Below are 19,538 nucleotides of genomic sequence, written 5' to 3'. Positions count from 1 at the left end.
GCTCCCTCCTCTGTCCATGGGATTTTCCAGGCAAGAATCCTGAAGTGGGTTGCCATTTCCTCCTCCGGGGATCTTCCTGACCCAGGGGATAGAACCCACATCTCCTGCAGGCAAATTCCTTACCACTGAACCAAATGGGAAGCCACAGTTTAGGAGACAAAGATAACTAAATAAACATCAAAGACACAGAAATAATGTCTAGAATATAACTGGCATTTTCCAGCAAAACATTGTTTGTAAAATTACACACAGAAGAACAAAACTTGGCAGTACATGGGGGAAAAAAACAAGTTATTTAAGAGGAAAAGGTTAAGCACTCCTACTTATATATCTAAAAAACTGAAAATATGTCCATATAAAACCTTGTATACACATGTTCACAGCACTATCATTTATAATAGCCAAAAAAGTGAAGACAACCCACCTATCACCTGATGATAGATAAACAAAATGTGGCGTAGCCATACCACAGAGTACTACTCAACTATGAAAGAGTGACATACTGGCCCATGCTACCCTATGGATAAACCTTGAAAACCTGATGCCAAGGGAAAGCAGCCAGACACACACGGTCACATATGATGTGATTCCATCTACACCAAATACCCAGAATAGCTAAACTCATAGATACAGAAAGCAGAGTAATGGCTGCTTATGGCTGAAAGAGTGTGTATGTGAATGGCGGGGATGGCTAAAGGGGTTTGGTATTTCTTTTTAAGGCAGAAAAAACTTATAAAATTAATTATGGTGATAGGTGCATAAATTTGTAAATATACTAAAACCCACTGAATTGTACACTTTAAAAGCATGAGTTTTATAATGTCCAAATTATATCCCAATTAAAAAATAAAATTTTTAAAGGGTAAAATTTGTAGTTATCATATGAAGCCAGCAGCATTCAAAACGGAATCTTAACAAGAAATCCTAAAGGAGAAGACAAGCAACATATAATGCTTTTATAAAAATATTCATTTGTCTCTAAAGTCCAGTTAATAAAAAAGCTTACATTTTTAAACATTTAGCCACTAGAACAACGACCAAAAATACCACACTTACCACTTCTCTTTCCAGTAAGTTATTCTTATTTTCAAGTGTCCTCACACGACTAGTAGCTTCATTCAGAGCACTCTCTAACTGGCCACATCTAAAAAAAATATTGAAACAAAACAATCAAAAGCAATATCCTTTCTCTTAAAAGTGTCAGAAAAATCTGATTCTCTAGTATATTACATAAAACAAATTTTCCAATGTTAGCCAAGACTAAGGATGCCATTTTAGTAAAATATATCCCAATGAACCTGATATTATAACATTCAGGGAATATTAAAAATGATATGAAAAAATCTTGAAGAATTATTAGGTGAAAAAAGCAAGATATGAACAGGTTTTTGTATATTCAGATTCACAGCAGCATAATTCACAATAGCCAAAAGATGGAAGCAATTTAAGTGTCCACCAAGGGATGAATGGATATAAACAAAAGGCAGTGTGTATGTGTGTGTGTATACATGCAATGGAGTATTAGTCAGGCTTAAAAAGGAAGGAAAACTCTGACATATGCTACAACATGGATGAACCTCAAGGACTCAGTATGCTGAGTGAAATAAACCAGACACAAAAGGACAAATACTGTGATTCCATTTATACAAGGTACCCAGAAGCATCAAATTAATAGAGACAAAGTAGAATGCTGGTTGCTGGGGCTGGAGGGAGGAGTCATGGGGAGTTATTGTTTAATGAGTACAGACGGACAGATTTGCAGGCTAAAACAAGTTCTGGAAATGGATACTGGTGATGGTAGCCCAACAACGGGAAGGCACAAAGCCAGTGAACTGTACACTTAATGTGATACAGACGACTGCATAAGACAGCTCGATCTTTGTCATGAAAAAAATTTATACATGCATATACATTTTTATTTCTAAAAGGATGCAAAAAATTAAGTCTAGGATGTGAGAACAGAAGATGGGTAGAAAGACTTCATATTATATCCTTCTATATTATTTCAAATTAGCATGAATGTCAGTATTCTTATAATGAAGGACATTCTTTGTAAAGCTAATTATCATAGGACATGAAAATAACAAAATACACAGAAGAATTCGGTTACCATTTTGACTCAGTGTTTAATGATGCATTGTGAATAACAGCTAGTATTTATTGGACACTGGCTACATACTCAGTCTATGTTAAGCACTTTGCATTCATCCTCACAATCCTGTGAGTCAGGACTGCTATCATTCCCACTTTACAAATGTGAATACAGAGACACAGAAGTCAAGTTCCTCCTGAGCCATACTAGGATTCCGAGCAAGGCAGTCTGGCTCCAGAGTTCAGGTTCCTATCCACTATGCATCGATAACCTCAGATATGCAGATGACACCACCCTAAATGACAGAAAGCGAAGATGAGCTAAAGAGCCTCTTGATGAAGGTGAAAGAAGAGAGTGAAAAAGCTGGCTTAAAACTTAACATTCAAAAAACTAAGATCGTGGCATCCGGTCCCATCACTTCATGGCAAATAGATGGGAAAACAATGGAAACAGTGATAGACTTTATCTTCTTGGGCTCCAAAATCACTGCAGGTGGTGACTGCAGGCATGAAGTAAAAAGATGCGTGCTCTTTAGAAGAAAAGCTATGACAAACCTAGAAAACCTATTAAAAAGCAAAGACATTACTTTGCCAACAAAGGTCCATCTAGTCTAAGCTGTGGTTTTTCCAGTAGTCACGTATGGATGTAAGAGCTGGACCATTAGGAAGGCTGAGGGCCAAGAATTGATGGTTTTGAACTGTGGTGTTGGATAAGACAGCAAGGAGATCAAATCAGTCAATCCTAAAGGAAATAAATCCTGAATATTTATTGGAAGGATTGATGCTGAAGCTGAAACTCCAATACTTTGGCCACCTGATACAAAGAGCTGACTCACTGGAAAAGACTTTGATGCAGGGAAAGACTGAGGCAGGAGGAGAAGGGGATGACAGAGGATGAGATGGTTGGATGGCATCACTGACTCAGTGGACATGAGTCTGAGCAAACTCCAGGAGATAATGAAGGACAGGGAAGCCTGGCGTGCTGCAGTCCATGGGGTCCCAAAGAGTCGACACAACTGAGCAAGGCTTCTGCAAAGCCTTGCAGAAATGAAATACTGATTAAAACTGTTGATGAAACAGGCAAATAATAATACATTCACTGAATAGTCAACTGTAGGTGTGCTGTTATTTTTCTGTTTTAATTACCACACTAATTCTGGTATGCCAAAGATCTCACCCCCTAAGTTACAACTGTGTGACAAGTGTTAATGGCCCCAACTGGAGCTCCCAATTCGCAATTTTAAAGTCTGAAAAAAACTGCTACATATACTGCCAACATAATTATTAGTTTTTGTCTTAGGTAAATGATTTCTCTCTAAATAACCTCAGGCCAAACCAAATCCTTTAGGGGCAGTGGAAGGGGGCAAAAATGCATTGCTCTTCATTTGCATGTTACAGGCACATTGGCTCCAGTGCCTAGACTGCTGTTGTTATTAACAACTTTCATTTATGTAAGACACTGACTTCCAGGATGCTCCTCCATCCTCATGACTCTGAGAGCTTCCAGACATAACAATATTTTAACTAGTTCCCCTTTACTTTGTGCCTTCTTTGGCACCTTTTCTTTGACCTAATAAGGCCTACTGGTCGCTTCTGTCAGGCTTCTGATTTCCAACAGGAAATACCTGTGGTCATCTGTGCCCTCCTAAAAAAAACACACACGCACAGACAAGAACCAACTTCCCTAGCCTGCTATCTACTCTTTTCTTTTCATCCTAGAAAACCTAAAACTAGTTTGTTTTTTTTCCCCTTGGTCTTTTCAAACTACTTCTGTCTGCCACTGGACCCCACCCCCACCACCAAGAGCAAAATGGAAGCAATAGAAATGACCAGGATGGATTAAGATAGCATGTTAACTACCACAGCAACCACACATTGGTATAAAAGCTCGTTTTACTCGAATTCTGCAAGTGAGACTGTTAACTGGACCAGAAGATTTCAGCTCCCTCATAATTATTCTCAAGGAGCTTTGTCTTCTTTGCCCTAAAGAAGGATTATTTGCTGTCATCTAGACCCTATCAGTTTTCTTTCTTTTTTTAAAAATAATTTTATTTATTTGTTTTTGGCTGTGCTGGGTCTTTGTTGCTGTGTGGGTTTTCCTCTAGTTATGACAAGCAGGGGCTACTCTCCGGGCTCTAGGCACAAGGGCTTCAGTAGTTGCAGCTCCCGGGCTCTAGAGCACAGGATCAATAGTTGTGTCACAAGGGCTTATGGCTTAGTTGCTCCTCAGCATGTGGGATCTTCCTGGATCAGGGATCATACCTGCTGTCTTCTGCACTGGCAGGTGGGTTCTTTACCACTGAGCCACCAGGGAAGCCACCCTTCAGTTTCCAATCTGTTTAATTTCATTTGTAGAGTATGTTGCAAGGTATGCTGTTATTAATACTAGTATCTAAACTAAGCGGAAAGCTGTTGTTAATATAAGACCATGCTCCTGTGTGCCTACGGTTTTTTTAAATGAGATAATTATTTCCACAGGTGCATGAATGGCTAGGTTAAAGCTATGCATATCTGGGTCAGAAAAAAGGACATCAGCCACAGACTTATTAGGAAATAAGTATACAGGACAAAACGACACTCCTTTACATATACAAAATCTGCTCAACTGTCTCAGTACTTTGCCCATATGAAACAAATGTCCTCATCAATTTTCAGTATTTTTAAGAGGATGGCTCAGATCTTTAAAATAATTACTGAGGCAAACACGTTTCTCTGAAAAATTTCAAATAGAAATTACGTGCTTTCAAAAGTGTTTTATCATCACAATATATTATGCTTTGGGTAAAACAATATATCCAAATTGGAGAAACACTAACTTTACAGTTAAATTACAAGTTTTACCTGTCAGCAAGAATTTGATTGGTTTTCTTCCAGTCTTCAGCTACAGAAATTTCTTTTTCCTCCAGTTTCTGTTTCAAACTATTTATTTCTGATTCATAGTAAGCTCGAAGGTCTGCTATGTGTCGCGCATGCTTTTCCTTCAGGTTCTGCCTAATCCTGTTGGTGAAAAGAAAAAATATTTAGAAAGCATCTCCTCACTCTCTCAATAGGAAAAAACAAGAACACAATCATTCTCATAATCAAAAATACAGCCTTTTCCCTTTATACACCTATAGAAAATATGAGATTAATCTATAAGTTGACAGCTATTAATAATAAAGCAAAAAAAGATTTTTTAGACAGTCTACCTTATTTTAATTTTTATGTATTACTGAAGTTCAATAAAAACAATTTTCATCATTTAAGCAGACATTAGAGAACATCTATTAACATTACAAGCCATTCCCAGAAGTACATACGTAGACAATACCACAGGATCCTCCAGGGAAGTCAGTGAAATGCATTCTGGGACACCATTGGCTGTACCTGGAAGCTGGGACTGACTGACTGAGACAGGCGGTCCCAGAACAGGGTTTTCTTCATCTACAGTGCTGACTGAGATGTTGTTACTACCAACGGTATATACTGAAGGAAACGTGGAACTGGTCCTACTCTCATTTTGGAATGCCTGATTTTTCCAAGGGTCCACTGGCGAAACTTTTGCATCTGTAGGATATTTTGGGAAACCAGATAACTGAGAAGTGATATGACTTGCTTGTGAAAACAAGTCTATGTCAGAGTGACTAGAGAGACTAGGATCTAGAACAGAGTCCGGTGAAAAGGATATTCTGTCATCAAGAGCATTCAAAAAGCTATGTGGTTGAATCCCTGAAATCTGCTGATTTGGCTTCATGTGTAACGTTGGGTCCAGAGTCAGTACCTAGAAATAAGACAGAGAACAGTAAGCTTTCTCTCTCTCTGCGCAGGTTTGTTTGTTTGTTTAAGTGAGTAGGCTTTAGATCTCCTAGGGAAAAGAAGCTCAAGATGCGAGTTAAAGTCATGAAGCATCTTTTATTTTCACCCAGCAGTGCTGACAACTTTACCTCTGGCGGATGATTTGGGTTGGAAGCAGAAGTGAGATTCCTCTCAGGTAACTGCTTGTTTTCCCTTTGTTTTTTATGATAAATATCCTTCAGTGATGGTGGCTTCATCTCATTACTAGTATTAGACTTAAAGATATGAAACAAAATTATTCAAATATTATCAATGAATCAATGATGAAAAAAGTTTACTTTCCTGATATCAAGATCAGCACCATAAAAAGGTTTTTTGAAAAATTTAAAATAAACCAAGATGCTAGACCATCAGATTTATAATAAGAGTTTGGAAGTCATTCCCCATTACCTGTTACCTATAAATATTAACGGGATAATTTTAACCTAAGATATTTAAAACCCTAAGAACGCTTTCAAAGAATAAAATCCGTGGTAATCTCCTTACTTAAAATAAGAACCAAGTTCTAAATAAAAGACTTCATAATGAGTGAATGAAGCAGGACGAGAAAACTTCCAACCAGATTTATTTCCTGTGACTTGAAGGAACAAGTCAAGAGTGTCAAGAGTGGAGTTGCCTCGCCCTGTAGTTACATTCATGTTTAAGAGCTGGCAGTCTCTGGTGCCTCAGATGGTAAAGAATCTGCCTGCAATATGGGAAACCTGTGTTTGGGGTTGGGAAGATCCCCTGGAGGAGGGCACGGCAACCCACTCCAGGAGTCTTGCCTGGAGAATCTCCATGGACAGAGGAGCCTGGCGGGTTACAGTGCATGAGGTCGCAAAGAGTCAGACACGACTGAGTGACTAAGCACAGCACAGCACAGACAACAAGAAGTGTTAAGAAAGAAGTTACCCAATGAAAATAAGACCTCCTTTAGATTAGTTATAAAAATAAGAAGATACAATCCTAACTTCCACAACTGAAATCAGGGCTTGGCTACACTGGAAGTGTTACAAAGAGGCCTCAGCTCCAAATAGTAACACACCGGGCCTAACTTATCTTAAGACGGGACATACTGTAGGTCATGACAGGGTACCATTTAACTCTGGGCCTCAAATTTAAACTGTGGACATTCTCTCAAATGATATTACAGATTCAGTGAGAGATACACTGAAAGCACTGAAAGAACACAGTCATCACACAGCTTTAAGCTTTTAAACTGTCCCATTTCCAGATACCACAGAGACTGCCGAGCACCACAAATTAATATTTTTTAATAAACCCTTAACTAGCTTGTGAAAAAGACAATTATACTTTGTGCGTATGCACTAGAGGCATTAATTTGTTAAATGTAAACTTTTAAAATTAACGATTTCTATAACCCCACTTTGAAATTTTACTTTTATATACCTACAACCCAGAAGCCTTTTCAAGTGCTAAAGCCCACGCTGAGCAGCAGTTCTTCCGCTCTGGCTACAGCCTGAGAAAACTACTCCGGGGGGCCTGGGTGAAGAGTTATAACTATTCTATTTAGGGCTCATAGTAATACAAAGTGACTTTTTTCACCTTGGAATGGGTGAAGGGATGGATGGACAGAGAGATGGGTAAATGAATGAATGGATCAAAAACAGCATATTAGAGAAACACTCGGAAAGTAGCCCTATACTGGGGCTTCCCTGGTGGCTCAGTGGTAAAGAATCTGCCTGTTGATGCAGGAGACATGGGTTCGATCCCTGGGTTGGGAAGATCCCCTTGAGAAGGAAAGGGCAACCCACTTCAGTATTCTCACCTGTAAAATCCCATGGACAGGGGAGCCTGGCAGGCTACAGTCCATGGGGTCACAAAGAGTCAGACACGACTGAGCACACACAGCCCTATACAAGGGACTGCTGCTTTTTTCGCCATGCCACAAGGCTTGTTGGATCTTAGTTCCCCAACCAGGGATTGAACCAAGGTCCTCAGGAGTAAGAGCACAGAGTCCCAACCACTGGACCACCAGGGAACTCCCTTTTCACTACCTTTACGATTTCTCTTGTCATATTTTAACATCTCTGAACAGAGAATGCCTCTTATAATTAATAATATCCTACAAATGCCTTTGGTCAAGTAGTAGCTGTGACACAATTGTCACTGGCTGCTCATATGCAAATAAAAAAGCCACCAAAATTGGCCAAACAGGTGTCAGCAGCTTGGAAGAAAATCCTAGTGATTTGAACCTGTGCTGGAATCCCTGAGAACCAATATATAAGGGACAGTGAATCAGCTGCTTAAGCAACATTCCCCATCTGAGGGTGAAATACAGGTCAGTCCTACATAACTACTAAGCCAGGTAGAAACTCAGCACCAAGGCTTTTCATTCTCTTTTAAAGAAATGTAAAGTCACCAATGATCTTGGTGGCCCAAGGGAAATGGAGTATGGAAAACACAGAAACCAGCACCGATGTAAGAGAAGAGTGTGAAGAGTTAAGCCCCTGAAGGTAAAGACGTTTCAACCAATTTACTTCACTTATATTTTTCATTAAGTATATATGAGAAATAGATGATAAAAATATGTTTAAGTCTATAAAACAAATTCTAAGTGATAAGAAAGCATTGCATCAGTCTAATTGATGCATTTTTTTTTCTTGGTAGAATAGGAAGCAGGAAGACTTAAAACTGATGGGTACTTAATATTCGAGTCAACAAAACAGAGTGTTCATTTACACATGTTGCAGATCAAGAAAACACACACAGTGAGCCTATAACTGAAAAGCCCATTGAGTCTCCCAGACCCCTCAATCTCACTTCCCCAGCCCTTCCTTCTGTGTGTTTATCTGTCTCTTTCACTCCTTTCCTGAAGGACAGAGTGCTGGTCTCCACCTTCTCTGGGACTCAGACGTCCACAGATCTGCTGGTCCCATGTTGTCCAGTCCATCTACGCCTGTCATTGTGTTTACAGCTCTCCTGGTTACTTTAATCATAGCTCTCCTTTCCTCCAACCTATTTTCTCATCCCCTGATCTAAGCACAGAAGAGAGAGAGATATATATCGATATACATCGATATACACATACTAGATATTTTTATTTCTTTGCTCTGAAGTCAATAAAATATTTACATTTCTTGCTCAAAGAAAATCAATACAGTAACTTAATTATGACAAAATGGATCAGTGGGAGGTTATAACAGAGTAGAAAATCAAAACCAGGTCTGGAAACGGGAAAAGTTTATCTGTGTACTTACTACATTGAAAACAGTGGACACAAACCATGTCATTTAATTTCATATGACACTGGGCATTTTTAATTTCATTTTTAAGTAATTTTCCTAAGATCACACAAGCAATGAATGATAGAGACCAAATTCGAAAGCAGGCGGGTATGATTTAAGGCCCATGCCTTTTTTCTGTATATCAGAAATTTAAAAATACAAAATTTATAAATGAAACAGTATACAATTGTGCAACACAAATATACATGTGTGTCATGTGTTATCAAGTTACCTGGCTTGGTGATATATCCGTGGAGGAGGCTGGTGCAAATGTCTTCTCTAAAGTCTCAGGCAAAGAGTGATACATGTCCTTTTCCTCCAGTTTCCAGTAAGTCAGTCCTAATGTGAAAAAATACACAGAATAGATAAAGGTGAGGAAAAAGAATAATAGTGTTTTCTAGAAGAACTTATTTCTACCTAAAGAAAATTAAATATGGGAGGTTTTGGCTACCTGGATACAGAAAATTGAATTTAGAAGGAAAAAAAAATTCACTTAAATGTCTTGCCATGTAGGAGTCCTAACTTAATAATTAAAATATTTTAAACTGAACTATAAATATTTAAGACTTTTTTTTAATGTGGACCATTTTAAACATCTTTATTGCTTATAATATTGTTTATGTTTTGGTTTTTTGGACCTGAGGCATGTGTGATTAGCTCCCTGACCAGGGATCGAACCTGCACCCCCTGTGTTGGAAGGTGAAGTCTGAACTGCTGGATGGCCAGGGAAGTCCCTAAAATATTTTTTAAAAAGACAACAATTTCTTTATGCAAAGTACAGACTTATACAGGAGCAATGTAAACAACTTAACGATTCAAATGCTTATTGAGCATTTACTATGCTAGCTGCAGGGAGGAGGCAAAAAGACTACAGTGTATATACAGTATGTCAGAAGGTGGCGAGCACTCTCCTCTGGTAAAATTTAAAAACTGGGCCTAAGGGAGGATGCAGTGTGTGTGGAAGGGAGGACAGGTGCTCTTGCTGAATAGGATGGTTGAGGTTGGCCGTGTTAGCCATGTATGAGGAGGTTCCCCCCAAAAGGAGTGAGGAGAACATCCACGTACAGGAAGCAGCTGAACAAAACCCCTAAAACGAGAATTCATCTGATATATTTGAGCAAAAAGCCTCCCTGCTAAATCAGAGAAAAGGGGAGACTAGGAGACACTCAGGTCCAACAGCAGGGCTAGATGTCTGTAGGCCTGTGGGAATAAGGACAAACTCCGGGCTCTTATTCTGCACATAGCAGACCCACCGCAGGGTTTATGCAGAGGAGTCACGTGATCGGATCGGTCCTTACAAAGGATCCCACTGGCTACAGTGTTGAAAACAGATGCAAGGTGCAAGGTGAAAGCAGGGAGGCTGGTCAGGAGGTTCATGGGAGCCCAGAGGGCAGGTGATGAGGCTCTGCGAAGGATGAGAGCAGAGAGGTGGTGACTGTTGCTAGCGTCTGGCAACTTTCACAGGCAAAGCTGATTCATCCTGAATCGGATGTGGGATGGTGGAAAAAGGAGTTAGCGTGTAAAGCCATTAAGACTAAAATACGTTCACCATGGAGAATACAGAATGGCTCACAGGGGAGTTGAATTTCTTAATTCACTTTGGATATCTGAGAAAACTCTGAGATGATTTTTGTAGCCATTTGAAATAACTGTAAAAAAAAAAAACCACTTCTATCTTTTCAAAACTTGTAGCACAAATTAAGGCAAGTGAGGAAGTTACAGATGCAGAGACATAAGACAACACACAATACACCTTAGAAACCCCTTTAGTATACAGTACACGATTATCACCCTAGGAGAAATGCACACATTACTATTTTGAAAAAACTCCTTAAAAATGTAAATATTGGGACTTCCCAGGTGGTTCAGTGGTTAGGACTCCATGCTTCCACTGCAGGGGGCACAGGTTCTATCCCTGATTGGGGAACAAAGATCCCTCATGCCAAGGGGTAAGGCCAGAAAACAAAACAAGTATCATACCTGTTCCTGAATCAGACATCCAAGATTTTGGACCCTCATCTGGTTTGTTGAAGTAAAAAGCTCTAGAATGTGTATCAGCAGTGAAATCAGACTACAAATCAAGAAAGAAAGCCATCAGTTGACAGTATAAAATTGCTAGGCACAAACTGCTGACCCAAGGAATATGAGCCAGGTGTCAAACCCAGGCACAGAGAAACTTTCAGAGGTTCACAGAGAAAGTCAGCCTGGCTTTCCCCATGGTTCCAATAACTGCAAAATGATAGAAATTAACAGTGAAGGATTTTCTATTCCTGTGTAATTTACAAACGTTTATTTTGATTCTCTGTGGAGCCGGAAGAAGAAACCGGAAGCAGGTGTTAAAGAGAGTTCAGAATGAAAACGGATTCCTAATTTGCCATCGATTTCCAAAAGAAATTTCAAGTGCCTAGAATTACAGTCATTTAGTACAAAAATTAATGTAAAAGCCGTAATAGTTCATTTTTATCAGTAAGACTGCAATAAATCAACTCTGAAAACTGCACATAAATAACATGAACTCTAAACAGTAGACTATATCTTATATACAAATAATTGGTTACCAGAAAAGGTTAAAAATGCTTACTTATCCTCATTTCTAATTAAAAACTCCAAGTTAAAATTTCCTTACAATATCTCTGGCATTGTCACAAGAAATCTGTGTTTCCAAACAGATATGTGAAAAGATTATTTTCATCGGAATTTTTATCAGTTCCACCTCCAAACTTTCAATTCCTGTTTATAAGTACATGACTCTATTTGCTTAGAAGCACCCGTGGACCCACTGCCAAAGTAAAAGCACGCTAAAGCTGCTGACATTCTCCCTACCAAGACGGGGATCTCCGCTCAGCCTTCTTTTTCTAGCCTCCTCAGATTCCCAGGTGAAGCCAATGGTAAAGAATCCACCTGTCAATGCAGGAGACATAAGAGACACGGGTTCGATCCCTGAACTGGGAAGATTCCCTGCAGGAGGGCATGGCAACCCACTCCAGTATTCTTGCCTAGAGAATCCCAAGGACAGAGGAGCCTGGTGGGTTACAGTCCATAGGGTCGCAAAGAGTCGGACATGACTGAGTATGCACGCACAGCTTTCTAAAGCACCACTTTTAACCTCTTTTTCATCAAATGTCTCTTCTACAGCTCCCATCTGTTTGAATTTCTGTTGCGTATCTGAACTGAACTGACCAGAAAAGACCTGACTGCAGAAGACTAAGTGAAAAATTCCCAGTGAAATATTTTGTTTTGCATCGGTTCTGAGGCACAAATCCTAAAGTGATAAGCCAACACACACTGCGTTGGCCGGAGGGGGCTTACCTCACATAATCGTCTGCTGCTCTTCCAGCCCATAACGCATTGGCTGAAGAAAACAGCCCATTTTTAAAGAGAAAGGAACGTATGGTGCAAGGAAAGCCCTTCCCAAGAAACCAGCCTCAGTCTAGCACGGGACCTTCATCAGTAACTGTCTAAAGCACCTGAAAAACCACAGAGAGGCCACAGCTGGGAAAATGATAACAGCCAGTCTGTCCCAAAGGACCAAGAAAACAAAGACTGGCTGGAGCTTTAGAAAATCCCTGTGCTAAACACTATCCAATTTCAAGATGTGCTTCAGAATAGCTAGACCCCCAAATAAACTATATTATATTAGAAGAAAATTGGATCCCAAGAGAATTGATCATAAAGATTCCCCGGATTTAGGCTGAAAATGAAAAGAAAAAAAAAATGAGAGACATGAGAAAGGATGAAATAAAGAGGAAAGTTCCAACTTTTGTGAATCCACAGAATTTGAGAATTAGGCAAGTAAAAAGTATGATTCAGGTGTGGTGTCTTTGTTTCACCAACCCCCATTACCTGAAAGCTGTTTAAAACAGACATACTAAAGAAACTTGATTTCCCCTAATGATTTAATATCAAAAATATCGAATTCACCTTTAAAAAAATAGGAAAATAAAACTTGTTTAGGAGATTATCAAAGAAAAGGAAAAGTTTAAAGAGCATCATGCCCTCGTCACAGCTTTACCCTCTGCCCTATTGAGATCCCCAGAGGCAGAACACACTACTAGGAAGACCTAACCCCAAACATCATCTCTCAGACAGTACCTTCAGCTGATCCTTCTGCTCCTTATCAGATTCTCCACTGAATGGAGGAAGAAAACTTGGCCATATCACTGGTTTCAAGCTTTACAGTCCAGAAGACTCACCGGAGGAGCTTCTAAACCACCTGGTAACAGGTCACAACCACACCAATGAGGGCAGACCATCTGGGGCTGGTGGCCAGGTATAAGTAGATTTTTTAAAATTTTTTTATTTGGCTGCGCCAGATCTTAGTTGCAGCATATGGAACCTAGTTTCCCAATCAGAGATCGAACCCAGGCCCCCTACATTGGGAGTGCAGAGTCTTAGCTACTGGACCACCAAGGGAGTCCCAGATTTCTGAAGCTCCTAATGACTCTAACCTGCAGCAAATTCTGGGAACCACAGGGCTACATTGAACAAATACTGATCCACAGTCGCAAAAGACAGTGAATCCACTGAGATACACACCACAAATACGTAGTTTATCAGAAGTGAAAAAGTCTCCACTGAGTTTCAGTTAATGTTGAAACAAAAAAAGAAACTAGTATGTATGAAAACATTTTCCTTTTCTGCCAACCTATTCCAATGAAAAAAGCAACTTTCAGTCCAGTCTCCAAATGCTTTTATGCCATTACACCAAACAAGGATATACTGTGCGGGTTCAAAAGAACAGAGCTACCAATACAGCACCAGGCCCAGAGGCTTGATGGTTCATGTAGCTTCTTCACTTTCATTTCCCTCCTCAACACAAATCTGATTAAGTTCAACACCTGATATTAAGAAGCCTAAGTTATCAAGGATTGAAGAAAGAAAATTTACCAAAAGAGAAGTAAATAGTGCCTTATGAAGGCTGAGGGACTGTGTTCTTATGATTTCTATTCTTTAATAGATCTTTTTCAAAGGATGATAGAAAGACTGTTCAGAATAATCAAGACGTGACCTGTTTCTAAAGGAATCAAGTTTGTAAAGAGACTTGACTTTGTGATTTCAAGGTATTATATTAAACAATGTTATTCAATGACAATTTAGGCCAAAGGGGCTTTAAAGATATTTAAAACTTACTCAGTATCCGTAACTCTTTAACAAAAGCAGCTGCTGTATGAGCAAATGGGCCACATAAAATGTAAACATTTAATCTCTTGCAATTTGGATTATAAATTCAAGTTGTCCAAGCTTCAACTGTTTTTATAGAGGCATCTAAAGCATTCACACATATATTACTACTTATTACAACTTAATAGTAATAAAAATTACTTGAGGGTTTTTCAAAAATAGATTACTCTCAGGCTAATTGTAAAGATTTGCAGTACAAAGGGAATTAGGACATTTACAAAATAAATGTTTCATTTTTTTTTTCTAGTACTTTCATTCCTCACTAGCTTTGGTTTCTGGCCTATTAAAGAACCACTACTTGGATTACTGTTTCCCATTCTTAGAGACACCATAAAAGGGAACAAATTAACAATACAAAAGAAAAGGCAAAAAAAATTTATGTTAATGAACAGGTGGTAAACACAATATAATTATCCTGATTATCCGCAGCTAAAGCACACCAGAGTCAAGTGACTTATCACCTACTTTCTCAATTGGTGATTTCTTGGTTTGCTCATCCCCTTGCATAGATTTTGAGTAGCCCTCTTCTTTATGTGCTCTCTTTGGTTGGTTCTGCTTCAGCCTTTGAGCCCATGATGTTATCAATTTACTATTTAAAAAGAAAAAAACAAAATACCTCTCTTTAAATGCTGTCTTCAAATAAAACTAAACACTGATAGAGACTATACTTCGAATTGCCTTTCTAATAGCAGAGAGGGGATAGATTTTTATTGAGTTGCATGAATTTCTTTTCACGATATCTTATTATTAAAGGCAAAATGAAGAAAAGGACTGACTAGCAGTGATTAACAGTACGTGCAGTCTGTAGCCATGGGACAGAACAAAAACCACCATAGTGGCACCTACAAGTATATCTCCATAGTGAAAACATACTTATTTAGATGGACTTATGGGTACCCAAGATATGAGTTGCTATAGTTAAATACCTTACATTAGATGACATACTTCAGAGACATAAAACTGAACATAATTTTAAGTGATTATTTGCCTTACAAATTCAGCCAAAGTTTCTTTTACTGAAATGTCCCCTGGATGAATTAAAATGTCATTTTTAACTTACAAAATCTCTTCTAATATATAACAAACATAAAATTGAGCATGCTTGTATATAATATTTGGTTTTAAATTATATGAACGTGTGTGACAAAATTCCAGTTGATTCAGTCCTATACTCTAATTTTCAGCAAGTCAATAGTGACTACAAAATATAAAAGGTATTTTTCTGGCAAGCCTCCCACCCTAAGAGTTTTCGTAGTCTTATTATCAATGGGAAGGCAGTCAGATGTCATTAACATATAGCGTGTTTTGTTACTTTCAATTTTCCACAGGCAATAAATAAAAAATTTGGTAAAACTGACATGTTGAAACACATCTCATTCCAACTAAAAAGAGCTGTATTTACTAAACATTTTAGCTTATTATAAATGTATTTAACAAGTAAAACTCCCTTCAAGTGATGGAGAAATTCAACTTACTTGTTTGTTTTTCCACTGGATACTTCCGAAATCTTACTTTCACCAAGAAAACTGTGTTCAAATTCACTGGGAAATATGGGAGTATCTTCCTTTAAAGAAGCACAAAACTCTTCATTTGGATGGATATAAAAACTCTGGGTTCTCACACCATCTCCAAGTGGCTCCGCTGGCAGCACTGGTGCTCCAAAGTGTCCTTCAGAAGCCTCTATGTGCTCCATGAAATCCTGAGCGTCCTTAGATTTGTAGGTGTTTAGTTCTGAGACGCAAAAGGTTCCATACCCACTGCTCACTGAGCTACTATCCACATTGCAGTCTGGTTGCGACAAGGATGCTTCTTGCTGCATTTCAGACTCTTCGGACTTAGGATAACTGATAGCATATTCATTTCTCTCACCGTTTTCAGAAAAAAAACCCATTTGACTTTCTGAAGATCTTTGTTTGCTTAAAGAACTTCTATCATAGGAAGCCCAGGAAGCATTATTGGTCTGTAACTTGACTAAATTTTTTATTTCCTCCTGTATACGCTAAAAATAAAAAAGAGATTTGGGGGAAAAAAAAAAAAGAGATATTTGGCTAAGAATGTATATTAAATATACATTTTCATAAATGTCTTAAATATACTGCATTTAAAAATAAGAGCTACTACTCTAAAGATGACACTTGTGCCTTACATTTAATTTATAAGCAAAACTGATATAAAGAATTAACTCACTGCGGGCCTCTCGTCTTCTGAGACGCCCCACACTCTGACTGTAGAGTGTGTTTCTCCCAGGGCCGCTCTTGCCTTTTGAGACAGACTGTATTCTGTCTGTGGAATGTGTGCCTCTATAGGTAAATCCACTTAACTATTACCTTGGCTTTCACTGAGTTCTGTCTTCAATGAGACATAAAGAACCTGAGCTTCAGTAGGCCCTGACACTAGGAATTAAGCCCCTACCCGGGTGGAGGACGGAACTATGATGCTGACCCTCCTGACTTCAGTCTACTAAAGCATGGACTCTGTAGATCTCTGCCCCAGTTCTATGCTGAATTCTCCTCTGCTCAAGCCCCCTCGTGAATATGCATGTGCCCTTAGTTTAAAACTTCCTCAATTTTACAGTTCAGGGAGATACTGCTTTGGGTGTTCTCCTTACTTGCTGCAAGTAATTAATCCTTCCTTCTCAAAAAAAAAAAAAAAAAGAATTAACTAATTGGTTCTTCTAAAAATTTTACAATGTAAAACAAGAATCAATATAAAGAACAACTTACTTGAATTTGGTTGTGAAATTGCTCCTGCTGAGCCACTATCTGCTCTTGGCACTGTTTTTCCACCAAATTGAATAGCTGTAACCACCTGGTCTATTAAATTATAAAATATTTTGGTTAAAAATAATTTTTTAACCTAGTATTTCACAGAAATATTCCTCCAAAGGGGAAGGGCCTTGTATTTTTAATATAAAAATTTTAAGCTAATTAGCTATAAAACTATAAAATTAGTTATAAAAATGCAAAAATACAAGGACATAGGCTTGGGCACCCCTTTATGTTACCTGTGGTCTGGGTAAACTTGAAGGTCTCAATAAATCTGATTAACTTGATGTCATCTGCTACCTTTCTAATTAATCAACAACTGCCGGTAGATGCACATCAAATTTGTCTTAAGCCCCTCTTCCTTTCCTCATAACAGCCAATAGTATTCTTAAACTTTAACTTGGACCCCCCCCACATCTTAAAACAAAAAAGTTTGGTTTATGAGAATTTGACCCCAAATTAATTTTTCAAGATTAAAAAAAAAAAAAAAAAACATTTGAGAGTAAGATATTAAAGTGTTTTAAACACTGCAGCAGCTAAAAAAAAAAAAAAAGAACCTGAAAACCTATGGAAGTGACCTAAGATTTCCTTCTGAGCCCCTTTTAGGTCCTGAACCATCCTGACCAACCAACAGTAGTTAGTAACTAGATGAGGCCAAAACACAAGAGGGGAGTATGAATTCTCCAGAGGCTGAATTCAAACTACAGTTCAGTTCAGTTTGCTCAGTCGTGTCCGACTCTTTGTGACCCCCATGGACTGAGCCAGGCCTCCCTGTCCATCACCAACTCCCAGAGCCTATTCAAAGTCATGTCCATTGCGTTGGTGATGCCATCCAACCATCTCATCCTCTGTTGCTCCCTTCTCCTCCTGCCTTCAAACTTTCCCAGGATCCGAGTCTTTTCAAATGAGTTGGTTCTTCACATCAGGTGGCCCAAAGTATTGGAGTCTCAGCTTCAACATCAGTCCTTCCAATGAATATTCAGGACTGATTTCCTTTAAAATGGACTGGTTGGATCTCCTTGCAATCCAAGGGACTCTCAAGAGTCTTCTCCAACACCACAGTTCAAAAGCATCAATTCTTTGGCGCTCAGCTTTCTTTATAGTCCAACTCTCACATCCATACATGACTACTGGAAAAACCATAGCTTTAACTAGGCGGACCTTTGTTGGTAAAGCAATGTTTCTGCTTGTTAATATGCTGTTTAGGTTGGTCATAGCTTTTCTTCCAAGGAGCGAGCGTCTTTTTATTTCATGGCTGTGGTCACCATCTGCAGTGATTTCGGAGCCCAAAATATAAAATAAACAAACAGTATGCAACAATATATAATGTCAAAAAGTAGCTACTGCGACAACTGGCTTTCTTGTTTAAAACCGTCCAGTGTCTTTCCATTCCATTTCCATTCCAGTGTCATTTCCATTCCATTCTATTCCCTACAGGGCCCTGTGTGATCTGGGTTGCACACACCTCCCAGCTTCCTCTCAAATCCCTTTGTCCCTTTCATGACACACACTGGCCTCGCTGGCCTCCCTCTGTTCCCTGGACATGCCCAAACTGTCTTTCGCCTCAAAAGTCTTATACTGACACTTGCTGTACCCTCCACCGGGAAAGCTTTCTCCCCAGCTCTCAACATGGCTGGCTTCTTCCCATCCCGCAATTTCAGCTTAATTATCCTCATCTCTCTAAGAGTTTTCCAAACCATCCTTACAGGCACTCTCTTTCTTGGCATCCTGTTTAGTTCCTTCAGAGCATTTACCACAATCAGCAAATACCTCATTTGTTCACTTGGGTTTACCAGTCTCCCTCCCATCCCTGCCTGCACTCCAGCACCTAGGATACAAGACCAAGTTAAGAATGGGCACTAAGATATATAGTCTAAACAAACATAACAATGGATATTGAAAGCTGAAGGAAATCAGCCCTGAATATCTGGAAGGACTGAGGCTGAAACTGAAGCTCCAATACTCTGGCCACCTGATGTGAAGAGCCGACTCAATGGAAAAGACTGAGGCTGGGAAAGACTGGGAGCAAAAGGAGAAGGAGGCGACAGAGGATGAAATGGTTGGATGGCATCACTGACTCAATGGACACGAGTCTGAACAAACTCAGGGAGATAGTGAACAACAGGGAAGCCTGGCATGCTTCTGTTCATGGAGTCACAAAGAGTTGAACATGACTCAGCGGTGGAACAACAACTGCAAGCTGAACTTTTCCTGGTATTATAGATCACACAATCCAGTGATCCTCCCCATTCATGGTGAAAGCCATTTACACAACATAACAGAATTAAGTTGAAATCTGTATAACAGTATTAAGGTAAAGGGGAGAAAACCTCAAGATTGGAAAAGAAAGCCTTAAATGAAATATGAGGGCACTGACAGGAAGTGAGAATTCTAAATCAACTGACTTCAGGACAAAGCGGACTAGATCAAATCAAGTCCC

General features: G+C 39.1%; 1 protein-coding gene across 9 annotated transcripts in view; it reads right to left on the bottom strand.

Annotated features, from left to right (window-relative positions):
• Nucleotides 1-19,538, bottom strand: part of MPHOSPH9 (M-phase phosphoprotein 9) — a 55,591-nt gene that overhangs the window by 26,941 nt on the left and 9,112 nt on the right. For 8 of the 9 annotated variants that reach the window (XR_011561149.1, XM_070769453.1, XM_019977573.2 and 5 more), the window contains 9 exons: nt 17,057-17,146; nt 15,809-16,332; nt 14,799-14,922; nt 11,133-11,223; nt 9,385-9,491; nt 6,015-6,140; nt 5,391-5,851; nt 4,933-5,088; nt 1,057-1,144 (listed from right to left, as the gene is read on the bottom strand). Coding sequence is in view for 8 of the 9 variants with exons in the window: in XM_070769453.1 (XP_070625554.1) it covers nt 1,057-1,144; nt 4,933-5,088; nt 5,391-5,851; nt 6,015-6,140; nt 9,385-9,491; nt 11,133-11,223; nt 14,799-14,922; nt 15,809-16,332; nt 17,057-17,146 (1,767 nt within the window). In the remaining variant the exon portion in view is untranslated. The remainder of the gene's footprint in view (nt 1-1,056; nt 1,145-4,932; nt 5,089-5,390; nt 5,852-6,014; nt 6,141-9,384; nt 9,492-11,132; nt 11,224-14,798; nt 14,923-15,808; nt 16,333-17,056; nt 17,147-19,538) is intronic. The other variant, XM_019977574.2, reaches the window with a different exon arrangement.

Source organism: Bos indicus, chromosome 17, assembly GCF_029378745.1.
Source record: "Bos indicus isolate NIAB-ARS_2022 breed Sahiwal x Tharparkar chromosome 17, NIAB-ARS_B.indTharparkar_mat_pri_1.0, whole genome shotgun sequence".
Taxonomy (NCBI): domain Eukaryota; kingdom Metazoa; phylum Chordata; class Mammalia; order Artiodactyla; family Bovidae; genus Bos; species Bos indicus.
This window is presented reverse-complemented; position numbering and strand designations above follow the sequence as displayed.